Source organism: Penaeus vannamei, chromosome 2 (assembly GCF_042767895.1).
Source record: "Penaeus vannamei isolate JL-2024 chromosome 2, ASM4276789v1, whole genome shotgun sequence".
Lineage (NCBI taxonomy): Eukaryota > Metazoa > Arthropoda > Malacostraca > Decapoda > Penaeidae > Penaeus > Penaeus vannamei.
Window position 1 is genome coordinate 4,172,361 of NC_091550.1, and position 25,000 is coordinate 4,197,360.

Genomic DNA, 25,000 nt, shown 5'->3' on the forward strand with positions numbered 1-25,000 from the left:
AGTTGTCAAAGCATAAAGTAAATAATGGATGGATTATAAGAAGAAAGGATATGACGAACTATATTTTGATTTATAGGCGATAACGTATACAGTACGTGTTGGGGAACTTGAAGGGGAAGGAGCTAGGGGTGATATAAGGAATTGGAGGGTGTGGGGTTGGTGTTGTATCAGGAGGGGTATCGGGAGGTGGAGGATCTGGGGAAGGGCATAGTTGTGACCTAAGGGATTCACGTGAGTATCCAGGAGGGAGTGGAAGGGATAGAGGGGATGGAGGGAGGGTTAATGTACGTTTTGTTAGAGCTGAGGGAGATGGGTTGTGTTGGGAGGGAGTAGGAGGAAGTGGTGTGGGGGGAATATGAGTAGTAGGAGGATGGATAGTTGGAGTTGAGGGGGATGGGTTGTGTTGAGAGAGAATAGGAAGAAGGAGTGTAGGGGGGCTATGAGTAGGGGGAGGATGGATATCGGTAGTAGATGGAATTGAGGGGGAGTACGAGTTGTGGAATTTTGTGCCTCAAGCATATAGCTTTGAATATCTTCCAAAGTTTCTGCAGTGGAGTTGGTTGGAGAGTTTTGACAAAGGTTTTCTTGTGTGGGGAGAGAGGAGACTGGTGTCTGAGGAGTAAAGGCAAAGGTAGGTGGAAAAAGGTGTGGAACGTTTAGTCTGTCTGCTACGGGTAGTGTGGGGAGGGAGAGGGGACAGTGTTGGGGTTGTAGTTGAGATTGGAGTGTCTGGATTTAGAGTGGCAAAAGAATTTGACTGGGGAAGATAGCATGTAGAAGTGGAAGTGGGGAAGTGTGCAGGTATAGGGGAGGGTGTAGGAACATCTTGGGATGGAGGCAGAGGGGCAGAGCGAGCGACAAAGGCCTGGTGGGGAGTATCTGATATTTAACCTCTGATGGGTCAAGGAATGCCTTCTCTATACATCCGGATAATCAACTGTCTCAATACAAATGAACTGAAACGGTGAAAGCAGTCGAGGTGGTTACCCTCTCAAGACTGAGACCTAATACCTAATAGACCTTATATAGACCTTGGTTTCACTTATAACGGGCCAGGTTACAATAATAGTCACCATCTCTAGGGGGTAGCGAAACCATCTACTATAAGCTTCAGCCTTCAGTACTGGTCTACTGGTGATATGAAAAAACTGTATCTTGCAGATGACACTATAGATCACAGTAACTGACCATTGCAATGACTACTAAGCTTGGAGAAAGCTAAACTCTGTGCCCTCCTCACAGATGTCTGCAGTTCACTCTAACAATTAAGATATCATTTTGCATTATGTTGTGGGTTCAGCCTCAGACTTAAGTATTTTGAGTATCTGTTTTATGTTCTACTATTGACAATGTACATATATTCAGGTATTGACTGTGAACATAGATTGGGTGATGTTCTGATTCTTAAAGGAACTGCTACTTATGTGAAATCACCAAACCCTTTATCAATAATCAAACACTAAAATGCCTATCAACCAAATAAAAAATTCCAAGCTTTTAACCATCTTTCTTTGAATCTACAGCTGTCATGTGCTTCTTTGGTGCATGCAGGGGCAATACAGGAATTATATGATAATTGTCAGGACAGACCTAAAACACACCTTTTAAAAATAAGATTTATGGACCAACAATCCCATATAAAAGTTTTCCATGAATTCTGAAGGTCTTAAGCATACAAAAAAATAAGAAAACACAATAACAAAGGCACAAGATATGAAAGACCCAAATTACTTAACAAATATAGGAAAATGGTTTATGAGGCACCCATACATAAAATTAACAATGCATACAAGCAAAAATCCATGTTTCTCATTCCCTTACAGATGCATTTTACTTCTACATTCCATAGGTAGTTGCTCCCCCTCAATCTCTTGACTTTTTTAATGAGGGAAATAAATAGTAATGATTTTACTCTTGCAGGCACATACCAACATCTATATGCAACTAGTTGATATGGGCAATTTGTATTCTATACAAAATTTATATCAAAATATAAACAAATCAATATGAAATGGAGAAAGAATTTGTGATAAACCTTTTGAGGAAATTAATAACTACATCAGATGGCTATATAGCTAATTTCAAAGGAACAGAATTTGAAATGTGTAACATTTGCTGTAAATATTTTTAAAAAGATAACCATTTAGAAAACTATTTTACCTAACGTTTTGTAAGTGTTTATTCCTTTTCCACAGCAAACTTCACTTTTTCATTTGAACTTATGAATTCCTGTTTATGCCGTAAAATCAGAATATAAATTTAGAAATTGTCACTCAAAAAAAAATTACATATATATGAATAAATATCTTAAGAAAGATCTTTTCATACCTAATCATTAATACCTAGTAAAGGCATATGTATTGTGTAATGCATGTACATTCACATGGGCACATACACACTCCCATACACCTAAAAAAAATATATTTTTTAATACAACCGTACAACTCCGAGCATCATGTCCCAATATAAATCCTGGTCTACTGGAGATCAAATTAAGAGTAAAATCAAAACCTAAACATGATTTGTAGAACAACCACTATACAGTAGTATAGAAAAGATTCCTTACAAAAGTATATGTAAACATAATATGTGCATACACACATATCTATATATATTCACTTGTGAATATACAAGCACATTAACACTATTATTCAGCACTAAGAATAATATCAATTGGAACATCTGTTTCTTCAACGGGTATTTGAGGAAGCACTTGCTCAATAAAAGCCAATGCAATTGTGTTTGGAGGATGCTCTTGCATAACTCGGCTTCTTGCAAGATATGTGTCATAATATCCTCGTCCACGACCCATCCTGCAACAAGAAACTTTGCAAGTTGGTAATAACCTTTAAAATCTTGTCTATCAAATAAGAACATTTTGCAATATCACAGCAAGTGTTCTATTATCAATAATGCTACAATTATTTTTATACCATTCCATTCACTGTTATATACAAACCCAGTACTGGTATACTTTCGACATAATTATTTTCAGATTTATTCTGTTAGGAAAGAAAATTTACCTAAGCGCTTGTATACTTGCAACAGTTATTTTCATATACTCTGTTAGGGAAAAAAAATTACCTATGCCCTGCCCTGGAGAACGCCAAACCAGGCACAAGAATCAGATCAAGGCCCCCTGAATCCAGAGCTTTTTCCCGATCTTGGTCCAAAGGAGGCTGCTTGATCTTCCATTTAGTCATTGGCAGAGCGTCATATTCCTCCCAGGATCTGAGGCGAACCATGTCCATGTAGGTCGACTTACTATCATATCTGAAAAAAATTGCAATGTATAAAACTTAGATTTGTTTGATATATAGATTTTCTTCAAAGTCTCTTTCCTTATGTAAAACTTTGTTTTGTATTTTACATTTTACATTTATATTCCTATAAAAAATTTAAAATTTAATTTCAGCAATGCTCAAAGCAGTCTCTTTTATAAGAAGAATAACAAACAAATGTTTTTTGTTTTTTTTTGCATAAATTTCAGTTTTACATATACATGAATTCTAAAAAGCTATCTTAAAACCTGAAGAAAGTACTGCTGTCTTGTTCTAAAAGGTTTATGGATGTGACCTTTCTCTAATGAAGATTAATGTTGCTTTTACAATATATGATTCTTCTTGACTTCCCAAAATTAGTTATAAAAAACGAAAAATACAATACATATCATTAGATGTTATTTATATATCAAATAAGTTGGAATTTGCACCATAATTGTCAAAATTGAACATCGTCAACGAATCTGTCTACCAAATCCATGCACTGTGAACTCCTGGGGAAAAAAAAGAGGATATCAAAAGTATTCATTACACCACTAAAACTACACCACCATATTTACCTGGGGATATAAACAGCCTTCCCAAAACTCAAAGCATCGTGCAGGATAAGGTCCGTGTTTATCTCATCGTGCATACTCAAGAAAATGGAGAGCCTCTTGCTCTCCTTGTACAGGTCGTGCTGGAGGACCTTCGTCTGCACGATCTGTGACTGGCGGGTCCTCTCATCCGGACTCATGGCATTGAGTTTCGCCTTTAGTTCTTGGCGTAACAGACTCTTGGCCGTCTTAATGGCATTCATGGTGGCTGTATGGCGTCTGGGATATCACCTGTCACTAGGAAGGAGGAGCGTGGTGGTGCATTGAAAATAGCCCTCTGCACGTAGCCTCCGGCCGTGGCGTGTCGCTTGGGAACAGCTGATTGCGACCGCGTTCGTTTCGCTGTCCGCTGGCTTCGGATTCTGGACTTCTATGTTATGACGTGCTATTTCGTTGTTACTGATAAGAATAACTACCGTGATGTCGGTTTTTCTTATCAGTTGAGTATATGAATTTGGAATATCTACAGTCTTCTTTTAATATCTAGGCTTTGTTAAAACTCATTGGTGATGTATTTGAAGTCTGCAGTTTCATCACATTTGTGCTACAAAGTAATATCTTCATTTATACAATTAGGGTCACCCAAGTCTCAGAAACTATTCTGAAGCTGGTCTCGGCGCAGTTACTTATAAGTGGCCTTGACAATCAAGAATGCTAAAAAAAATCAGTAATGATATAATATTTCAATCTATTAAGGGTGCATTGCCCAGATAAGCAGCAGAGGAGGAATGTAATTACCTACACTCAAAGAGCATAACACCAGAATCCCTTATAAGACCCAAGGCATCGTACACGCAAAGCACAATGTACCATGCACTGCCGACCGCCCACCGCCGCTGTGATTGGCCGACAGCAGGGGTGTGGCGTCGCCCTTAGTTACGTCATAGTAGCTCTGGGTGCCAAGTGGATGCTCATTCTCCCTTTTAGTCAGCTGATAAATCCCGTCCACGCAGCAGTAGTTGTAGTAACATCAAGTGATAGTATTTTTTAAAAGGATCTTTCTAATATGCCTTTCGTAACCCTGACTACCAATCTGTCTTCTGAAAAAGTGGACAAAGCCTTTTCGGAGAAGTTTTCGGAAAAGTTAGCAGAAACTTTAGGGAAACCCATAGAAGTAAGTTGGATTGATTTTTTTTTAAATCACTCAAAAAATGGCCACATCTGTAGAGCAGCCGATACTATTAAAACAACACAGCTCATAATACCTCCTTTCACATTATCACTCCAACACAGATACATAAAGACGATTTAAACAAAATTAAAACAACCCGCTATTAGAATAAAATAATACCCATCTTTTTCAACATATCCCTTTCTTGCATAGCGTATTTCAGTGACAGTAGTGGCTGGGCAGCAGATGTGCCGAGGTGGAAGCTGGGACCCAGTGTGTGAGATTCACGTGTTAGCCATTGGACTAGATTCATCAGAGAAAACACAGAAACCAGCGGAAGAATTGACCAAATTCGTGTCTGACCGAACTGGCATTCAACCTGCAAGGTGAGATCTACGTCGATACTACAGGGATAAAGGTCGCAAATTATTATGATCATTATTATTGTTATTATTATAATCATCATCATCACTATTATTGTTATTGTTGTTATTATCATCATCATCATCATCACTATTATTGTTGTTGTTGCTATCATCATCATCATTATTATTGTCACCATTATTATTATTATTATTGTTATAATTATTATTATTATTGTTGCAATTATTATTTATGTGACGTATCGTCTGCAAATTCTTGAAAGGTTGTGTTCTGGTTTCCTTGTGTGGCTTCTCGTGTATTTGTAGAATGAACTAGTGACACATTATTTAACATGTTCAGGAGAAGTGTGTGGGTATTTTGAATCTTTCTTTCTCTCTCTCTCTCTCTCTCTCTCTCTCTCTCTCTCTCTCTCTCTCTCTCTCTCTCTCTCTCTCTCTCTCTCTCTCTCTCTCTCTCTCTCTCTCTCTCTCTCTCGCTCTCTCGCTCTCTCTCTCGATTTCTCTCTCTCCCCCTCCCTTCCTTCCCCTCCCCCCCTCCCCCCCTCCCTCCCTCCCTCCCTCCCTATCCCTCCTTCCCTCCCTCCTCTGTGTGTGTGTGTGTGTGTGTGTGTGTGTGTGTGTGTGTGTGTGTGTGTGTGTGTGTGTGTGTGTGTGTGTGCGTTTGCGTGTGTGCGTGTGTGCGTGTGTGTGTGTGCGATTGTGTGTGTGTGTGTGCGTGCGAGTGTGTGTGTGTGTGTGTTCGTGCGACTGTGTGTGTATGTACGTGTGTGTGTGCACATGTGTGTGCATATGTGTGTGCATATGCTTACGTGTAATGTGTATATTTTTTTCTCTTTTACAAAATTAGATATTTGTGGATGATATATTACAAAATTATTGCGAAATGATCGGGATACACACACATTTTTACAATTACATAATTTTTCTTGCGAAATATAGTTTTGAAACAGATGCCAATTACTCATTTGTATGTAAAAACTAGTTAGTTTTTAATCGATATGTTTTATGGAGCAATCTCTCTCTTTCTTTCTTTCTTTCTTTCTCCCCTTCTCTCCCTCTCTCCCTCCCTCCCTCCTTCCCTCCTTCCATCCTTCCCTCCTTCCCTCCTTCCTTCCATCCTTCCCTCCCTCCCTCTCCTTCCTTCCTTCCCTCCCTCCCCCCTTCCCTCCCTCCTTCCCTCCTTCCCTCCTTCCCTCCCCCTCTCGTTTTCCTTCCCTCCCGCTCTCGTTTTCTCTCTCCCTCTCCTTCCTTCTATCTCTCTATTAGCTAACTTTTCTCATCGCTATGTTTCATGGAGCAATTGCAACATCTTAGATATTTTTTGTCATTGCCGGTCCTAGAGTGTCACGTGAGCTTGATCTGTCTGTCATGTCATGGCGTCAGGGATGGCTGTCATGTTTTTCATATTGATCCGTTGCTTGAGATGAATCCGTTGTTGGGAGAAGAGATGCCATTTATCGTCATCTTCATCTTCGTCATCATCGTAATCGTCATCGTCATCGTCACCGTTACCATTCATTGTCATTATGATCATCGTCGTCGTCATCATCGTAATCGCCATCGCCATCGTCACCATCGTCGTCGTCGTCGTCATCATCATCATCATCACAATCTTCATCATCATCATTATCATCGTCATCATCATCATCATCATCATCATCATCACAATCTTCATCAGCATCATTATCATCGTCATCATGATCATCACCAACGTCTACGTCGTCATCGTCATCGTCATCGCTTACGCCATCATCATCGTCGTCGTCGTCGTCATCATCGCCATCATCATAATTATCGTCGTCACCATCATCGTCATCATCTCAATCTTCATCGTCATCGTCATCATCATCATAATTATCATCGTTGTCGCCTACGCCATCATCATCATCATCATCGTCGTCGTCCTCGTCATCATTATCATCATCACCGTCGTCGTTTTCATCATCATACACCATCCCGCTGCAGGACAAAGAACATTCCCTCCTCACTCTACAATTTTCCTACACTGTATTAACCTTCTTTTTGCTAATGTTTCTCAAGTTTTCGAGCTCATGTCTTCAGCTCCGTCTTGTCCCGCTGCCTATTATTATCTCTAAGCACCCAGGCATCCAACTTCTCTTATTCTGTCCGTTATCTTCTCGAACAAGAGGCTGCGTGGGATGGGAATAGATAGTAAACGTAATAGAAAATAAGAAAGGAGTGGGAAGCGATTTATTTTATCTTGATATGATGCTCTTTGCCGTTTGTTTTTTGTTGTTTTATCATTTTATCTCGTGGTTTAGCCGTCGTCGTGGTGGTACTGTTTCTCAGTGCAATGCGGAGATGGATTGTAGGTATTTGTTATTTCTTTTCGATTTTTCTCTCTCAGTCTTATTTGTCTGTCTCTGTCTCTCCCTATCTCTGTTTCTGTCTGTCTGTCTGTCTCCCCCCCCCCCTCTCTCTCTCTCTCTCTCTCTCTCTCTCTCTCTCTCTCTCTCTCTCTCTCTCTCTCTCTCTCTCTCTCTCTCTCTCTCTCTGTCTCTCTCTCCCTCTCTCTCTCCCTCTCTCCCTCTCTCCCTCTCTCCCTCTCTCCCTCTCTCCCTCTCTCCCTCTCTCCCTCCCTCCCTCTCTCCCTCTCTCCCTTTCTCCCTCTCTCCCTCCCGCTCTCTTGGTTAGGTTCTTTTGTTACCCCTATAATATAAATTGTCATGATTATCAACATCACAATTGCCATGACTATTATCATACTTGTTATTGCTGTCCGTTCCGAAACAAAAGTCTAGTGTTAGGCTATTTCCTCGACATCTATCAGAAAGTAAAAGTTTAGCCAAGCAGTAAGAGAATGACCTTACATCCACAGAAACGGGAAAAGACTGTTGAAGGAAAATTGTCAGGTCACACAGGTGCAGCAGTGAGGGAGGAGAGCAAGGTCAAGTGTAGGTCATTTGTCCTGCGTGGAGACCTGAGGGCTGGCTAAGTATAGGTCACCAGATGGCGATCGGTAAGGGAGACGCAGAAGAAACAACAGGTCTAAGGGTTTGACCACCGGTTGGAAAGGCACGTTAACTGTACAATTCCATTTTTTTTTTAATCTATGAGATGAAATGCAAATGTGAAGTGATGTGTATGCTAAAGTCTTCGGTTTTTACTCTATGGAAGATAGCTTGGAGGAACTGGATACAGCATAAATGGTAACTTGAGAGGGAAAATACACCAAGCAAAATCTTTTAGATTGTGGACAGGGAAGGGTAAAGTTACACAAAAGTTCCGCATAACGGATCGCAACGATTTTGGTATCGACGGATTCCTCACACTCTCTGCTATCCAAATATATGGATATCATTGTGCGGACCCCTCCCCCCCCTTAGCGATAATCTAAGCAGGCCAGGGTATGAAAGGTACCAAGGAAATTGTGGAACAGAATATGAATAATGTACCAAGGAAATTTTGGAACAGAATATGAATAATGTACCAAGGAAATTTTGGAACAGAATATGAATAATGTACCAAGGAAATTTTGGAACAGAATATGAATAATGTACACTGTATTGTCTAGTACAGGGGGCTGTATCCTCGGCGACCAAACACGGGGATTATACCTCTCAACCCCAACGATGAATTACAAAGAATCCTCCACGTATTCGCGACTTAAGAGAGCGTTGGACAGACCACCAATGTCTATAAAAGAAGACCTTGGGGTAGGCTTGCCGTGGGTCGCTCTCGCATGTCGGTCGTACTCTCTCTCGTACCGTGAATACTTGGGTGATTCTTGAGTGTATCATTGCCGCGGCTGAGGTACGGCAGCCATCTGTGGGAAGGTCGTTGGGGGTGGCGTCCGGGCAATAATTTGTATATATTTGGACAGTTGGGAGTGAGAGGAATCTATTGATACCAAAAATCGTTGTTGTCTAAGGTAAGGGATTTTTAAAGGTTATAAATTAGGGCAAATTAACCCAAGAAGGAAATGGAAAAATCGTTAAGCTGAAGAGCGCAGAGAGATGATAGAAACGGACAACCTTTTTAATGAGATTTACAAATTTTTATCAACTTTACTGTATTTTTTTGGGGGGAGTGGGGTTTTGTCTCCCCAATTGGCACCAAATCAAAACAATCCTACGTTGCTGTGTAACATCCCTAAGTAATCTTCGAGTATTCTGAAATTAAAACGGAAAGAAAAAAGAAAAGGCGGCAATGGTCGACCTAGCGCAGCCACCCCACACATAATCTTATCAAATATAAGTTATGGCGGGGAGAACACAGTGCCCCGCTTTACAGCATACTCAAAGCTACTTCATACTCGAGGAGACCTCTTATTTTTCATTTCTTGTAATGGAAGTGTGCACCTCTTCCTAGCCATGTGCTGTTGTCAGACCAGCTGCACAAGAGATTCGTTATCGTTATCGTCATCACCTTCAACTTTCAAAAATCGTCTTGCATGTGTACCTGTCGATGTTCAATTTCATTCCATGTTATCAGTTAAGCTATCTATAAAACCACTCTTTTCATTGTTTTATCTAACATTATTATTTCTCTTCTCATGAACATTATCATCCATATTAATAATGCTGTCACCAAAATTGTGTAACATTATTGACAAAGGTAGGAGTAATAATGTTTTTTGTTTCCTTTTCCCCCCTTTAGAATCTGCTGCACCTTCCGACCACTACTACCTCATCAGGTTTCCGTAAATGGGGCTCTAATGGGATGACTTCAACGACCATCGAGTGTGACTTCAGCCATAATAGATGATTTGGAATGAGCTAGCAATAAACTATTCTATAGTTGTTGATTTTCCTTAAAGAAATCCCAAATATGATTAAGTATGATTTGCTTGAGACCGCCTTCTTGAAGTAACTACAGCTGCTACATTATTTGTTAGTATCTGGTAACATTCCTTTTGAACACGAGTTCATCAATGTAACAAGCTTTTCTTAAATTGTATTTGGATTTCACTTGACTCATCAGCTGTAGTCTGTCTCTCTCTATCATAACTTTCAACCTTCTTTCCTCCTCCTCCTCTGTCCAATTCGTTATTAGTCCGAAGATTTCTGTAAGATGAAAATATGCAACCAATAGAACAAACCAAACATGCTTTTGAAACCAGTTCTTTCATAAGATATCGTTCAAATCAATAGTATTTCCAAGGATCATGCTATCACCAACTGGTTTAGAATTATAATATCCATAGTGATTTTTTCAATACTGAAGATAAATCCTTAACCTGATAACTGTGATGTACATCATCGGCTGTGAGGAAATTAATCATATCAAAATTCTCAGTATGTCGTCTGAAGGAATTTGCTTTTGTTGAGGTGTTTCACTTTTTCTAGTTTAATGGCAATGGGAATGGCTAGATTTCATAATTAAATGCTATTTGTTGCTTTGTCTTAAGGAAAAATAATATGATAAAGCATTAGAATAGTAACACCATTTTGTGAAGCTTTTATACCACTTTCACATAACAGGGTCAATAATAAAATTCACATTTTAAATATACATCCAATATTCTTTATTGAGAAAAGGTATATACACAAACATCATTTCCCAAGGAGCTGCATGTCACCTACCCATCATTTCTGACCTTATATTCTTCTTATGATTAAAGTGAATTATTTAAAGAATACAAGTAAATTAATAATAGGGCTGACCCATGTTACATTGTGGTTTAAATTTCATATCAAGCTTTGTCAAATGAACAGTGAGATTACAGAGAAAAAGTCAGTTTCCTTAGCTTAAATTGCCCTCTAAACATACTGCTTGTTTGCAATGAAGATTATTAAAGATATAAGCACATAAATCTTATGAGCACAAAGTCATTTCTCAAATTACCAATTAAATCTCAGTGGATATATAAATTGCCTAATAGTAAAGATTTGAAACCCAAAAACAAAAATTGCCCATACATTTCTTCTCAAAAGCTAATATATAATACAAACATTTAATTATGATTATAGTAATTATAAGCCCTTACTCTTACAAAGATTCCTAACAATAGCACGTTTCCCTTTGCATATACCCTACTATAGTTATCTTTCAAGACGTAGATCTTCACTGGGCAGCACGCATTGACTCCATCCCATCCACCCCATTATAGCAGCGCTCTTTATCTAGCTCCTAGTGGTGTACATGTCAGCATCTTCGGGGTTACTCTGCCCATAATCCTTTTCTACAGGAGTTGGTGTCAGCTGAACGATGACGTCCTTGCCTTCTTGCTTCACCTCAGCTCCGGTCTATTGAAGAGAGAAACAACAGTTAACATGTGTACAAATAACAATGCTGCAATTATCCCTAACACAAGAAATGCAAAAGCGATACGAAGTTAATATACCAGCGATTCAAGCCAGTATTCAGGTGAATAGAAGCCAGAATCCAAATGGGTATGCTCATGAACAAACAACTGTAGTGACAAACTTTAGCAGTTTTTGTATCTAAAAAATTCTGATATATTGGAGTTAGTGGTAAGCCATGACAATTACTTTTTAAGAGATTAATGAACAGGATACACAACACACATTAGTATGAATTAATATTAAGAATCATTAGTAGGACAAGACAATTTTGAAATGCCTCAAATCAACCCACAATAATTTCATATAAAACATTACCCATATTCATCTATGCTTACAATTTTGACAACAATAATATCCTACATATAAGCTCTGGATAATGCAAATACCCAAGTGCCTACAAGTTCACTAAGCTAAAAGAGTTGATAAAAAGTATGAACCCAAGATATATTTAAAGTGTAGTATCTACAGGCAAATATATTTTGACACGCTAAACATATCCATTCAATTACAGAGCCCTGCTTGTACACAATGCCACAGTAAGACTTATTTAAAAAGAAGCATTAGATCAGACAGATGGAAATATATATAATTAATTGTTTATGAAAATCTTCTCTCTTAATAAAAGTCTCATATACACATATAGATTTTGAAGATGAAAAGATAATATTTTCACAAATGTATGTTCCTAACAGCAAATCTAGGCAATCAGAACAGTTTCACATCAAAAAGCATCCATTACAACTGAACAGGTAGACCTATATTACATCATATTCACTAAGCATAATACAAGCAGTTCTCCTCTCCCACAAATTAGTCTTTGACTTCTATCTGCCGTAAATCACATCAATTCTTGTTATGTATAAAAAAAACAACATTTCTAAGATTGTGAAATGATAACCCAGACTGATTCTGAGGAGTGCTGATATTTCTACCCACTAATTGGCTGCTGCTAGTGCTGTGCATGATTTTCAATGAGCTAATAAGCATATTCATCATATTACTCTCTTTTTGTGACTAATATAAACCTACTCACAAAGGCTATCAGTTACTCCTCGATCTTCTGTTGGTTAATAGATCATTTTCTGTTACTGATCTTGTTAGAAGTTAAATAATGTCATTACTTAGTCGTTAATGTAAAAAACACAAGGCTCCAAGTGATAAGGTTTGGACTTTGTAAAACAGTCATGACGACCTGCAGACAAATAATGATTAACTCTATACCCATTTCCTACAAGGTGCATCATGTAAAATGGAGTTTAAAGATTCCATAAAAGCCTAATAAGGGAAACCAAATTTTTTCATAAACATATTTTGGGAAGAAAAAGAAAAAGACAAAATGAATCATATTCCTAGAGAGCCATTGACCAAGAAATAGGAAGCTGGTTAATACGTCATTTCCATTTAATCACCTAATAGTTTATGAGGGAAAAACAATATCAAATATATTAAATACCAAAACAAAATGTATATTCAACCATCCCAAAAGAGGCATAACTCACAGTTGAAACACACAGCTAGTCTCAGTGTCAAATATATACAGTACAACCTTAATAACATGTACAAATGTTACAAAGAAAATGAGGCAATATATATATATATATATATATATATATATATATATATATATATATATATATATATATATATATATATATATATATATATATATATATATATATATATATATATATATATATATATATATATATATATATATATAATACTTTAGAATTCAATGATAAGATTGTACTGCATTTGGATTATATTAGGCTGGTTATAAAAAAAAATCCTACAGGGTATTAAGTTACCCGAGTGTAATATTGAGGGATTCATTAAGAGGGAAAATTAGTAAATACTAGTCAACATTTCTGCATTGAAAATCATGCAAATCATTATCTAGATATGTATGGAACGCAAAATTGAAGATGGAAACATTACTTCTTACACAATAAAGTCCTTCAATGGAGTCAAAAGTAACTGAATGAAATACAAAGTGAGAACTACAGCAGAAGCTGCTAATCTCACTCACAAACAAAGAAGACCTGGACAAGGAAACAACATGGAAGTAATAATGGGAAAGAGACCCATTCCAGCAACCTGAAGCTTAGTATAAGAGAGCAGCAGCATCTCTATTGGTTACAACAGGCACTTAGACATGAGGCTCTAACTTTACCCTTAACCAGCCTCGCTGAGGGGAGCTCTCTGGAGTCTTGCTTTGCTGGGAGCTCTCTGCGGAGTCAACATCAACTGGATGGCTTGGTTTCCCTACTACAACAAATACATCATCATCTCTAGCATTTTCTTTTGAGTTTTCACTACCCTGAGTTGATTCTTTTTCAGTACTGGTAATTTCAGGAGAACCTTTACTTTTCAGCATTGTTGTAATCTTATTCAGGAATGAAGGCTTTTTTTCCTCTGTAGCAGCTTTATCCGAACCAGAAACTTCACTCTCAGTTTTTTCAGGCAATGGTTGTTGGTGTGCTTCTTCTATTGGTTGCTGAGAAACAGCACCAGAAGAGGCCACAATGTTCTGCTTTTCATCGCTACTTATCAATTCTGCCAGGCGATCGAAGAGACCTTTGTCCTTCACTTCCAAAACTGGTTCCGTTGTTTTCTCACTAAAAGATGGCGAATCTTCTCTTGGTGCATGAAGAACTTCTGGTGTTGACAAACCTGAAATGCTACCTTCCACCCCCTGAACTGTACCCTGGCTTATTCTAACAGAGGGGGACTGTACCTGGGACTCATCAGAAGGTCCTGACACTGATGTCGCTCCTTCGGGTGAGGAATCACCAACTGCTACCGGTTCTGGAACAGCCTCTGTTGGAGAGTCAGATGCATGAATTTCCTTACTACTATCTGAAGTAACACCAGCAGTCTGCTTACTGTCGTTTTTTTTCTCACCAAACAAACTTGCAATTTTCTCCACTAAAGTTTCTTTCTTTGCCGATTCAGATGACAAGTGCTCATCAACCACAGGCGTAGAATCATCAATGGTTTCTGAAGGTTTCAATGAGGTAGAAACGGTTTCATCAATATTTACAATGTCAATGGAAGTATCCTTGGCTCCTTCTGAATCTGACTTTTCCGTTACTTCAAGCTTAACACCTGTATCTGGTTCCTGTGACTCTACTGCAGCTTCAGGAACAGGTGAGACATCTTCTTTAGTTTCTTTTTTAGAGAAGATGCTAACCAGCTGACCAATCAAACCAGATTCTGCCTGAGATGTGTCAGCCTTAACTTCTATGATCTCTGCTTCCTTTTTAGTTTCTTCTGCTACTTCCTCAACCTTTTCTGCAACAGATTCCACAGTGGCAATGACCTCTTTCACCTTCTCAGCTATTTCCTTTGCCTCTTCAGCCTTCTCTGCAACAGATTCAGGAATACCCGGTGTATCATGAGCAGCTGTGGCAGCAGCACCTGCAGCTTCTTCTACAACATCTACAGCTGATTCCACCTTTTTACTAATCTCTTCAACTACTCCAGTTGCAGCAATTACTTCATCTGCTGCTTTCTCAACTGTTTCTGCCAATTCATCTTTAATTCCAACATCTTTTCCAGACTTTTCTTCCTCACTTGAGAAGAACTGGATAACTTTACCAACCAATCCTATCTTCTCAATACTTTTATCCGCAACAGCTTCAGCCTCCTTCACTCCTGCAGCTGGTGCCTCTTCTTTCACCTTTACTTCTTCAACAGCTTCTACTGCCGATTCAACCTTTGTACTAATATCAACTATATCTTCCGCTTCTTTAGGTATATCTGCTGTATCTTTCTCTACATCTGGGGCTACTTCACTCACCACTTCTGCAGCTTTTTCCTCCACCTTTTCTCCACCTTCAACTACAGCATCTTTTACCACTGGTTCTACTGACTCTGGTGTCTTCTCTTCATTAGTAAACAACTGGATAAGTTTACCAACCAATCCTGTCTTCTCAATACTTTCATCTGCAACAGCTTCAACCTCCTTCACTTCTGCAGCTGGTGCCTCTTCTTTCACCTTTACTTCTTCAACAGCTTCTACTGCCGATTCAACCTTCGTACTAACATCATCTACAGCCTGTGCAACATTAGATATATCTGCTGCATCTTTCTCCACACTCTGGGCTACTTCACTCACCACTTCTGCAACTTTTTCCTCACCTTCAACTATAGCATCTTTTACCACTGGTTCTACTGACTCTGGTGTCTTCTCTTCATTAGTGAACAATTGGAAAAGTTTACCAACCAATCCTATCTTCTCAATACTTTCATCTGCAACAGCTTCAGCCTCCTTCACTTCTGCAACTGGTGCCTCTTCTTTTGCCTTTCCTTCTTCAGTAGCTTCTACTACCGATTCAACCTTTGTACTAACATCATCTACAGCCTGTGCAACATTAGATATATCTGCTGCATCTTTCTCCACACTCTGGGCTCCTTCACTCACCGCTTCTGCAACTTTTTCCTCCACTTTTTCTACTTCAACTACAGCATCTTTTACCACTGGTTCTATTGACTCTGGTGTCTTCTCTTCATTACTAAACAATTGGATAAGTTTACCAACCAATCCTATCTTCTCAATACTTTCGTCGGCAACGGCTCCACCAGCCTCCTTCACTTCTGCAGCTGGTGCCTCTTCTTTTGCCTTTACTTCTTCAACTTGTTTTACTTCCTCTTCTAAGGGTGTTGGTTGGGATTCTTTGGCCTCTGTTTCCTTAAGTTCTTCAGGTGTTTGTCCAATCACATAATCAATAGCCTTTTCTATGAGTTCTTCTCTCTTTTCTTTGCTCTCTATCAGTTCAACTGCTTTACTTTCAATAGCCTCTGCTTCCTTTTTAATCTCCTCTGCTATTTCCTCAACCTTCTCTGCTACAAGCTCTACTGTGCCAACGATGTCTTCCACCTTCTCAGCTATTGTCTTTGTCTCTTCAGCCTTTTCTGCAACAGATTCAGGAATGCCAGGAGTATCATGAGCAGCTGTGGCAGCAGCACCAGCAACTTCTTCAACAACTTCTACAACTGATTCAACCTTTGTACTAACATCATCTACAACTTGTGCAACTTTAGATATATCTGCTGCATCTTTCTCTACATCTTGGGCTACTTCACTCACCACTTCTGCAACTTTTTCCTCCACTTTTTCACCACCTTCAACTATAGCATCTTTTACCACTGGTTCTACTGATTCTGGTGTCTTCTCTTCATTAGTAAACAACTGGATAAGTTTACCAACCAATCCTATCTTCTCAATACTTTTGTCTGCAACAGCTTCAGCCTCCTTCACTTCTGCAACTGGTGCCTCTTCTTTTGCCTTTACTTCTTCAATTTGTTTTACTTCCTCTTCTACTGGTTGTGATTCTTTGGCCTCTGTTTCTTTAAGTTCTTCAGGTGTTTGTCCAATCACATAATCAATAGCTTTTTCTATGAGTTCTTCCCTCTTTTCTTTGCTCTCTATCAGTTCAACTGCTTTACTTTCAATAGCCTCTGCTTCCTTTTTAATCTCCTCTGCTATTTCTTCAACCTTCTCTGCAACAAGCTCTACCGTACCAACAACCTCTTCCACTGTTTCAGCTATTGTCTTTGTCTCTTCAGCTTTCTCTGCAACAGATTCAGGAATACCAGGAGTATCATGAGCAGCTGTGGCAGCAGCACTTGCAGCTTCCTCTATAACATCTACAACTGATTCCACCTTTTCACTTACCTTTTCAACTACTTCAGTCACCTTTAATACTTCATCTGCTTCTTTCTCAGCTTCTTTTGCTACATCACTAACAGCCTCTGCAATTATTTCCTCAACTTTTTCTCCACCCTCAACAACAGCTTCCTTTACCAGTGTTTCTACAACCTCCTTTACAGGCTCAGGTTTTTCTTCCTCACTGGAGAAGAACTGCACTATTTTATCAACTAAACCTACTCTCTCTTTTTGTGTTTTTTCAGCATGAATCAATGTTGTTTCTTTTTCTTCTGAAGTAGGTACTGACTGTGGCTGCTGTTCTTCTGTTACAAGCATTTCAGGTGGTGCAACTTCAACGGCTGCTACCACTGCAGGTTCCTCTATGCTCCCTTCTTTCACAGTATCTGCTGCTTCCTTTTCCACATCTTGGGATACTTCTTCTTCCACTTTGTCGCCAACTTCAGGAACAGCTTCCTTTACCACTGGCTGTATCGGCTCCTTTTCATCAGCATGTTTTTCGTCCTCACTGGAGAAGATCTGGATTAGTTTATTAACCAAGCCAATCTTTTCAGCACTCTTCTCTGTGGTTATTTTATCCTCTTTCATTTCTTCAACTGGTTCCACTACTGCCTCTCTTTCTTCAGATACAGCAGGAAGTTTTTCTTGAATTTCACTTCCCTCTGGCATTTCCAGCTCCCTTGCTTCTTCTTGCTTTCCTTCTTCAGCAGATGCCACTTCAGGTTCCTTGACTTCTGCAACTGCCACAGGTTCTTCTACAAGTGCTGCTTCTGGTTTAATGACTTCTGAACTCTCCAGTTCCTCATGTATCTTACCAGTCACATAATCAATAGCTTTTTCTATGAGTTCTTCCCTCTTTTCTTTGCTCTCTATCAGTTCAACTGCTTTACTTTCAATAACCTCTGCTTCCTTTTTGATCTCCTCAGCTATTTCTTCAACCTTCTCTGCAACAAACTCTACCGTACCAACGACCTCTTCCACTGTTTCAGCTATTGTCTTTGTCTCTTCAGCTTTCTCTGCAACAGATTCAGGAATACCAGGAGTATCATGGGCAGCTGTGGCAGCAGCATCTGCAGCTTCTTCCACAATCTGTACTGCAGATTCCACCTTTTCACTGATCTCTTCAACTACCTCTGCTTCTTTAATCACTTTATCTGCTTCTTTCTCAACAAATACTGCTGACTCACTGACTGCTTCTGCAATCTTTTCCTCAATTTTTTCTCCACCCTCAACTACAATCTCCTTTATAGGTTCTTTCTCCTTGGAAAAGTATTGGATAATTTTATTCACCAAACCTACTTTCCGTATACTATCATCACTCGGTGCCATCTCAGCCTCCTTCACTTCAGCTTTTACTTCTGGCTCAGCCACTGTTTCAGCAGGTGTTACTTCTGGCTCAGCCACTGTTTCAGCAGGTGTTACTTCTGGCTCAGCCACTGTTTCAGCAGGTTTTACTTCTGGCTCAGCCACTGTTTCAGCAGGTGTTACTTCTGGCTCAGCCACTGTTTCAGCAGGTGTTACTTCTAGCTCAGCCACTGTTTCAGCAGGTGTTACTTCTGGCTCAGCCACTGTTTCAGCAGGTGTTACTTCTGGCTCCGCCACTGTTTCAGCAAGTGTTACTTCTGGCTCAGCCACTGTTTCAGCAGGTGTTACTTCTGGTTCAGCCACTGTTTCAGCAGGTGTTACTTCTGGCTCAGCCACTGTTTCAGCAGGTGTTACTTCTGGCTCAGCCACTGTTTCAGCAGGTGTTACTTCTGGCTCAGCCACTGTTTCAGCAGGTGTTACTTCTGGCTCAGCCACTGTTTCAGCAGGTTTTACTTCTGGCTCAGCCACTGTTTCAGCAGGTGTTACTTCTGGCTCAGCCACTGTTTCAGCAGGTTTTACTTCTGGCTCAGCCACTGTTTCAGCAGGTTTTTCTTCTGGCTCAGCCACTGTTTCAGCAGGTTTTACTTCTGGCTCAGCCACTGTTTCAGCAGGTGTTACTTCTGGCTCAGCCACTGTTTCAGCAAGTGTTACTTCTGGCTCAGCCACTGTTTCAGCAGGTGTTACTTCTGGCTCAGCCACTGTTTCAGCAGGTGTTACTTCTGGCTCAGCCACTGTTTCAGCAGGTGTTACTTCTGGCTCAGCCACTGTTTCAGGTGTTACTTCTGGCTCAGCCACTGTTTCAGCAGGTGTTACTTCTGGCTCAGCCACTGTTTCAGCAGGTTTTTCTTCTGGCTCAGCCACTGTTTCAGCAGGTGTTACTTCTGGCTCAGCCACTGTTTCAGGTGTTACTTCTGGCTCAGCCACTGTTTCAGCAGGTTTTACTTCTGGCTCAGCCACTGTTTCAGCAGGTTTTACTTCTGGCTCAGCCACTGTTTCAGCAGGTTTTACTTCAGGCTCAGCCACTGTTTCAGCAGGTTTCACTTCTAGCTCAGGCTCTGTTTCAGCAGGTTTAGATTCTAGGTCAGGTTCTCCTACAGCAGGTGTTACATCTAGCACAGGCTCTTTTAAAGCTGGGGTTACTTCAAGCGCAGGTTCTGTTAAGACAGGTGTTATTTCTGCAGGTGCCACTACTGTATCCTTGGGTTCTTCTGTTATGTGCAGAACTTCAGCGTCTTTTGTCTTTTCTAATTCTAGCGTCACTTCCGATACCACTTCAGGTTCTTTTGTCTCAGCAATAGCGGGTACATCATCCAGTTCCTTTTTCTCTTCTACTTGTTCAGAACTGGGTGCAACTTGAGGCTCCTCGGCTTCAGAAACTGTACCAAATCCTTCTGGTATGGAAGATTTGGAGGTAGGAGCCTCACTCTCTTTGACACTCGGCTCTTTGCTGTCTTTGTCCGTTAGTCTAAATCCCCACATTGTTACATCGCTTGATTGCTGAGCTACAGTGTCAAGAGGGGAAAGGAAATCCTCCACATTGACATTCTCAGGTATTACTTTCCTTACCTCTCCACTTTCAAGTTCTGTTCCAGGTGCTGCTTCTGGTGCTGGAGGGGCATCGGGAATGACTGCTGGAGGTTCTTCTTTGGAGGGCTCAGCTGGGGCACTTGGAATTTTGTTTTGGGGTTTCACTAATGAAGGAAAAAAAAGAGATAAAGATTACTGGAAAAGAGTTTCAATCTATTTTGTGAAAACAATGTATCATTTATTATAAAACAAGAAAAAATAAATTTTCATATCACTAGAAATTTCATAATGTTAACAAAAAGTTGAAGCCATTAAAACTATCAGAAACTGCTTTAGTACTTGTCTTAAAATAATACTATAATATTAGAAAATGATCCTTTTCTTTTTATTTGATATTTGAAATATTTTTCTATTGTTAGGATATCACAGATACTAATACACAGATAAATAATCATAAAACTAAATGTATAATAAAAAAAAAAATTACCTCCAGCAACAAAATTATACCCAATAGTGCCGACGTCCTTTGCATTCTCAAATACCTTCTGAGATAGTTGGTAAGCATGACGAGGGTAGCAGAGAGAAGCAGCAGCTGTTGACATATTACGAAATGAGACATAGGAAAAATAGAAAAATTAATTCTAACATATCATGGAGGAAAAAAGAGAGAGAGAGAGAGAGAGAGAGAGAGAGAGAGAGAGAGAGAGAGAGAGAGAGAGAGAGAGAGAGAGAGAGAGAGAGAGAGAGAGAGAGAGAGAGAGAGAGAGAGAGAGAATGTGTGTGAATGTGTGTGTGTGTGTGTGTGTGTGTGTGTGTGTGTGTGTGTGTGTGTGTGTGTGTGTGTGTGTGTGTGTGTGTGTGTGTGTGTGTGTGTGTGTGTGTGTGTGAGAGTGAGAGTGAGAGTGAGAGTGAGAGTGAGAGTGAGAGTGAGAGTGAGAGTGAGTGTGAGAGTGAGTGTGAGTGTGAGTGTGAGTGTGAGTGTGAGTGTGAGTGTGAGTGTGAGTGTGAGCGAGGGTGTGAGTGTGAGTGTGTTTGTGTGACCGAGCACGCCTCCACATACATAAATTTGTATAAATATGCTCCTATTTGTTTGTTAGCTTATTCTAGACTTGACACTTGAGATACGTAAAATTTTCGGAAATATCAAACAACAGCCAATACACTCTTCATATTCCATCAATGTTAAATCAGAACACACCCTCACAAGCAACAGACTCACTCAGTGCACCAGCTGAGGTGTAGAGCACCTTCTTCAAGAACCCTCCTTTCCGTCCGATGACCAGGCCAGTCAGGCCGCCCACGGTGATTGCTCCAGCACGAGGCAACACGTTCTCTTCATCTGTTATGTAGTCAACAGTGGCTGCCGATGTGGAAATTTTTCTGATAAGTCACAAGCAATTCTCAGAACTTGGGTGTTTATTTCAGTTAAGATTGTTATGTTTTATTAGCCAAAGACTAACCTATTCAGGAAAAAATGCAATTACATGCAAATAATATTATCATCATAAGCATACTAGAGATAATGCAGAAATACATGCTCATGACACATTTCCACCTGAGCCATTAATAAAAGAAAAAAATACAATCACCTCAAAGCAAAAAAGTGTATATATGTAAATATGAAGGGAAAGAATATATAAAGTAACATTTACAGGCAAAATAATTCCTCCTGAGAACCTAAATATTAGTTGAGCATACACTAAAAATTTATGTGAGTTTACTGGAAAATATGAAAAAATTAAAACCATTCGGTTGATTAGGCACTTTGCTACCTATTCTATGTGTGACCATAAACAATACCATTGTCAAATCATCATGTCACCCTAAAACAACTATTAGCCCTAGCAGCCAAACTACAAGAATTTTTTTTCTTGTAAACATTCATTTACAAGCCCTACTGCATTATGCAAGACTTTGTAAAATTTCCTATACATTACAGAGACCAAATGTGATGAAACTATAATTTCTTTTATGCCTAATGTTTTCATCTATCTATATGGTGCTAGCTCCTATCAAAAACAACATATCCTGGTTCTATCAAGTAAATCTGACTGATTTTCAATAATCTGTGATTAAAAAGAACAGGGATATGGCTTTTAAAAGTTTTTAAATTGTCATACATATCTGCCATATTTCTTCCTAAATTTGAATGATCTTCACATGTATTCCTCGTTCATTAACACAAATACATAATAGACTATCAAAATCATCAACAAGGTTTACACTAAGCTGTCATATCTTTGAGAAAGCTCCTGGCTAGCAAATTTACTTCTGAAACATCTGTAGGTGACACAGAGAGTGGTAAAATGATTGATAAAGTTATTGTGTTTGAGCAAGATTCATTATTATGAGATACTGACTGGTTTACATATAGCAGTCAGATCCTATGCTAGCTAACAATGTTGCTTCTGAGTCTAATGCTATAGTAGAGACCTGCAAAATGAATGATAGTAAAACTAGTTGAATATGCTTTCTACTATTTGCTCAAAGCAGACATTTAAAAATCATGTGATACCATTGGTCAAGAAAAAGGTTTCTAAATTGTACTTTTTTTTATCTAAAGGCCATGTGGCTGCATTATAAGGGCTGTAATATGGGAAACAATCCCAAAATACAAGCAAACAACTTGTAGGCATGAAAACAATACCTTTCTCAGCCCCTTTATGGCATTTTGCCTGAAGTTACTTAAAAATTAATTTTAGTAAAAAAGAGGAGGTTAAAGTACTAATAAAAACAACTATTTTCAAGTACCTAGCTTGCCTACAACCTTATAATAGTAAGACTAAAACTAACATAACAAAAATATAAAACAAAAATTCAACAAAGCATTCTACAAATTAAGAATAGTTTACATTTACATCTATCCACATCAAAACTACTTACGAAAAGTTATTTACAGACAACAAAGGCAAGAAAAAAATTCAACAGATCCTCCACAAAGGCAATACAAAAAGAAAAGAATCTAACAGAAGAGATAATACCCCTGAAGGTATAACCCCAGTACCAGGCTCCTGTTATGGTTAGAGTGAGAGAGGGTACTGAAGATTAAATAAACACACAAAAAGAGTGAAACATAGCGACTGTTTTTTTCAGCGCTAATGATCACTGTAACGAACAAGACAATGCAATTTCTACCCATATACGATCTTTATACAAAACATCATTTATCTTCTACAACAGTAAAGAAACCAAAAGTTACACAAACATTTTACTTAAAAAAGAAACATGGGGTATATCATCTTACCATCTAATTAGGTCCATCAAAGCAGCATTACATCATAAAACGTGATAGAGTATTCAAAATATTTCTCAGTAAAACACAACTGCTACATATCAAACATGTCCATGATTAGATATAACTGAGCAATTTTGATAGCATGAAAAATTCTTACCTCCTGAGAATTTTCCCATGGAAATAACAGCAAAATCCAATTAGTGAGCATTGAATAATTTTGATAGGATTCAAAATATTCTTGAGAATTTTCCCAAGAAAATGATGGCAAAATTTGATTAGCTATTATTAACCTATCTGTCTCTATTCATAATGATATTCAAACAATACTCGCAAATATCACATAAAAATTTTAGCATAAAATTCTTTGTATAACTCCCAATATTTCATGTTTAATGTAATGGAGATATTAATACCAAATATTAATTTAGCTATATTCACCAATTCAAACTGAGGGAATTTAGACAAAATGAACTTTTTAATAACTAGGAATCTTTTGGTAGAAGATGAAAAGTCAACATAGATAAGCTTATAACTTACCACAATAACATCTGAAACAAATATGAATTTTCCTGACAGATATGAGAACTTTGGACAAGAAATCTACTTAGACTAACTGTAATATCTATTTTACATGCATAATTATTTTGAAACCTGAGTCTGTGAATATTACCAATATCTGTTTCAATCTATCCTAATCATAAATCACTATACAGGAAACAGATAAATGTACATGATAAAGTTAACCTCTGATTATCACAAAATTATTCTTGTGCACTCCATGAGAATTCCAGTACTCGTCTAAAAAGGAAAGACAAAGAAAACGTCCACTAACCTGGTGATGGTTTAAGTTCTTTCAGCATATCCACTGTGGCTATGGGACAAACACACACATCTTTTAACACAGGACAAGTTACAGGTTCTATACAACTGACAACACAAAGTATTTCTGAGACAAATGCACTGATATTAGTAATAGTCTATGTAACTAGTATGTATTAGGTCAAGTACATGTCTAGTATGCTGTGTATCCTCATGTTGAAAAACATATTCCCATGGTCTTTCTAAAAAGCACTCACGGGATTCACAAAAACATACATCTAAATCTTTAAGCAAATTTTCATATCGCAGCCATATAATAAACAAAAATTATATTAAGGGAGGCAGGTCCAATAAGCATTGCATTCATACAGGTTGCAGAAATCAATTAGTTAAAGCAACTGTGTAAAGACCATATCTTCTGGAGAGAGTGAGAGAAAAATGCAAGAAAGAAAGAAAAGAAGAAAATAAGAAGAAAAAAGATACTTACCCATTGTATGAGCTTTGCCAGTCTCACAAACATACACTATTTTCTCCCTGGTGGCCCGTGTTGCATCGATGACACCTTCCACTTCCTTCCTCACGACGCTAATGTTTTCCTCCAGGGCCGTCCTCTCCCGCCCATGATATTCGAAGCTGAAAAATAAAGCACATTAATCCATTTATCAATTCTTACAAATAAAGAAGTAAGTCAGTGGTTCCAAACCTTTTTTTATGCCCTTGCCCCTAAGGGTGTGAGTCCTCAC

General features: G+C 38.8%; 3 protein-coding genes across 3 annotated transcripts; 1 reads left to right on the forward strand and 2 right to left on the reverse strand.

Annotated features, from left to right (window-relative positions):
- Positions 1-1,602: 1,602 nt before the first annotated feature.
- Mthfs (methenyltetrahydrofolate synthetase) lies at positions 1,603-4,222 on the reverse strand. The gene is made up of 3 exons (XM_027367436.2): positions 3,842-4,222; positions 3,085-3,273; positions 1,603-2,813 (listed from the first exon to the last, which is right to left on the reverse strand). Exons 1-3 carry the CDS (start codon positions 4,078-4,080, stop codon positions 2,648-2,650), a joined length of 594 nt encoding a protein of 197 aa, XP_027223237.2. The 5' UTR covers positions 4,081-4,222; the 3' UTR covers positions 1,603-2,647.
- Positions 4,223-4,786: 564 nt separating this feature from the next.
- On the forward strand, positions 4,787-10,133 carry LOC113815342 (D-dopachrome decarboxylase-A). The gene is made up of 3 exons (XM_027367437.2): positions 4,787-4,991; positions 5,202-5,374; positions 9,992-10,133. The coding sequence occupies exons 1-3, from the start codon at positions 4,884-4,886 to the stop codon at positions 10,056-10,058; spliced, it is 348 nt and encodes a 115-aa protein (XP_027223238.2). The 5' UTR covers positions 4,787-4,883; the 3' UTR covers positions 10,059-10,133.
- Positions 10,134-10,835: 702 nt separating this feature from the next.
- Positions 10,836-21,745, reverse strand: LOC113815337 (MICOS subunit 26/27). Its single transcript, XM_070135234.1, has 5 exons — positions 21,718-21,745; positions 21,423-21,563; positions 20,691-20,795; positions 13,814-20,367; positions 10,836-11,580 (listed from the first exon to the last, which is right to left on the reverse strand). The coding sequence occupies exons 1-5, from the start codon at positions 21,743-21,745 to the stop codon at positions 11,458-11,460; spliced, it is 6,951 nt and encodes a 2,316-aa protein (XP_069991335.1). The 3' UTR covers positions 10,836-11,457.
- Positions 21,746-25,000: the final 3,255 nt, after the last annotated feature.

What these genes read in the sequence shown, in the direction of transcription:
- Mthfs (XM_027367436.2), bottom strand. Translation starts at nt 4,080, where the DNA reads ATGAATGCCATTAAGACGGCCAAGAGTCTGTTACGCCAAGAACTAAAG. An exon ending in AAGGCTGTTTATATCCCCAG is followed by an intron (nt 3,274 to 3,841) that starts GTAAATATGGTG and finishes AATTTTTTTCAG; the next exon opens with ATATGATAGTAAGTCGACCT. An exon ending in TTCTCCAGGGCAGGGCATAG is followed by an intron (nt 2,814 to 3,084) that starts GTAATTTTTTTT and finishes TTCTTGTTGCAG; the next exon opens with GATGGGTCGTGGACGAGGAT.
- LOC113815342 (XM_027367437.2), top strand. Translation starts at nt 4,884, where the DNA reads ATGCCTTTCGTAACCCTGACTACCAATCTGTCTTCTGAAAAAGTGGAC. An exon ending in CTTTAGGGAAACCCATAGAA is followed by an intron (nt 4,992 to 5,201) that starts GTAAGTTGGATT and finishes TTTCTTGCATAG; the next exon opens with CGTATTTCAGTGACAGTAGT. An exon ending in ACTGGCATTCAACCTGCAAG is followed by an intron (nt 5,375 to 9,991) that starts GTGAGATCTACG and finishes TCCCCCCTTTAG; the next exon opens with AATCTGCTGCACCTTCCGAC.
- LOC113815337 (XM_070135234.1), bottom strand. Translation starts at nt 21,745, where the DNA reads ATGAGCATGTATTTCTGCATTATCTCTA. An exon ending in GTATAATTTTGTTGCTGGAG is followed by an intron (nt 20,368 to 20,690) that starts GTAATTTTTTTT and finishes TTCCTTCATTAG; the next exon opens with TGAAACCCCAAAACAAAATT. An exon ending in CTCAGCGAGGCTGGTTAAGG is followed by an intron (nt 11,581 to 13,813) that starts GTAAAGTTAGAG and finishes TCTCTTCAATAG; the next exon opens with ACCGGAGCTGAGGTGAAGCA.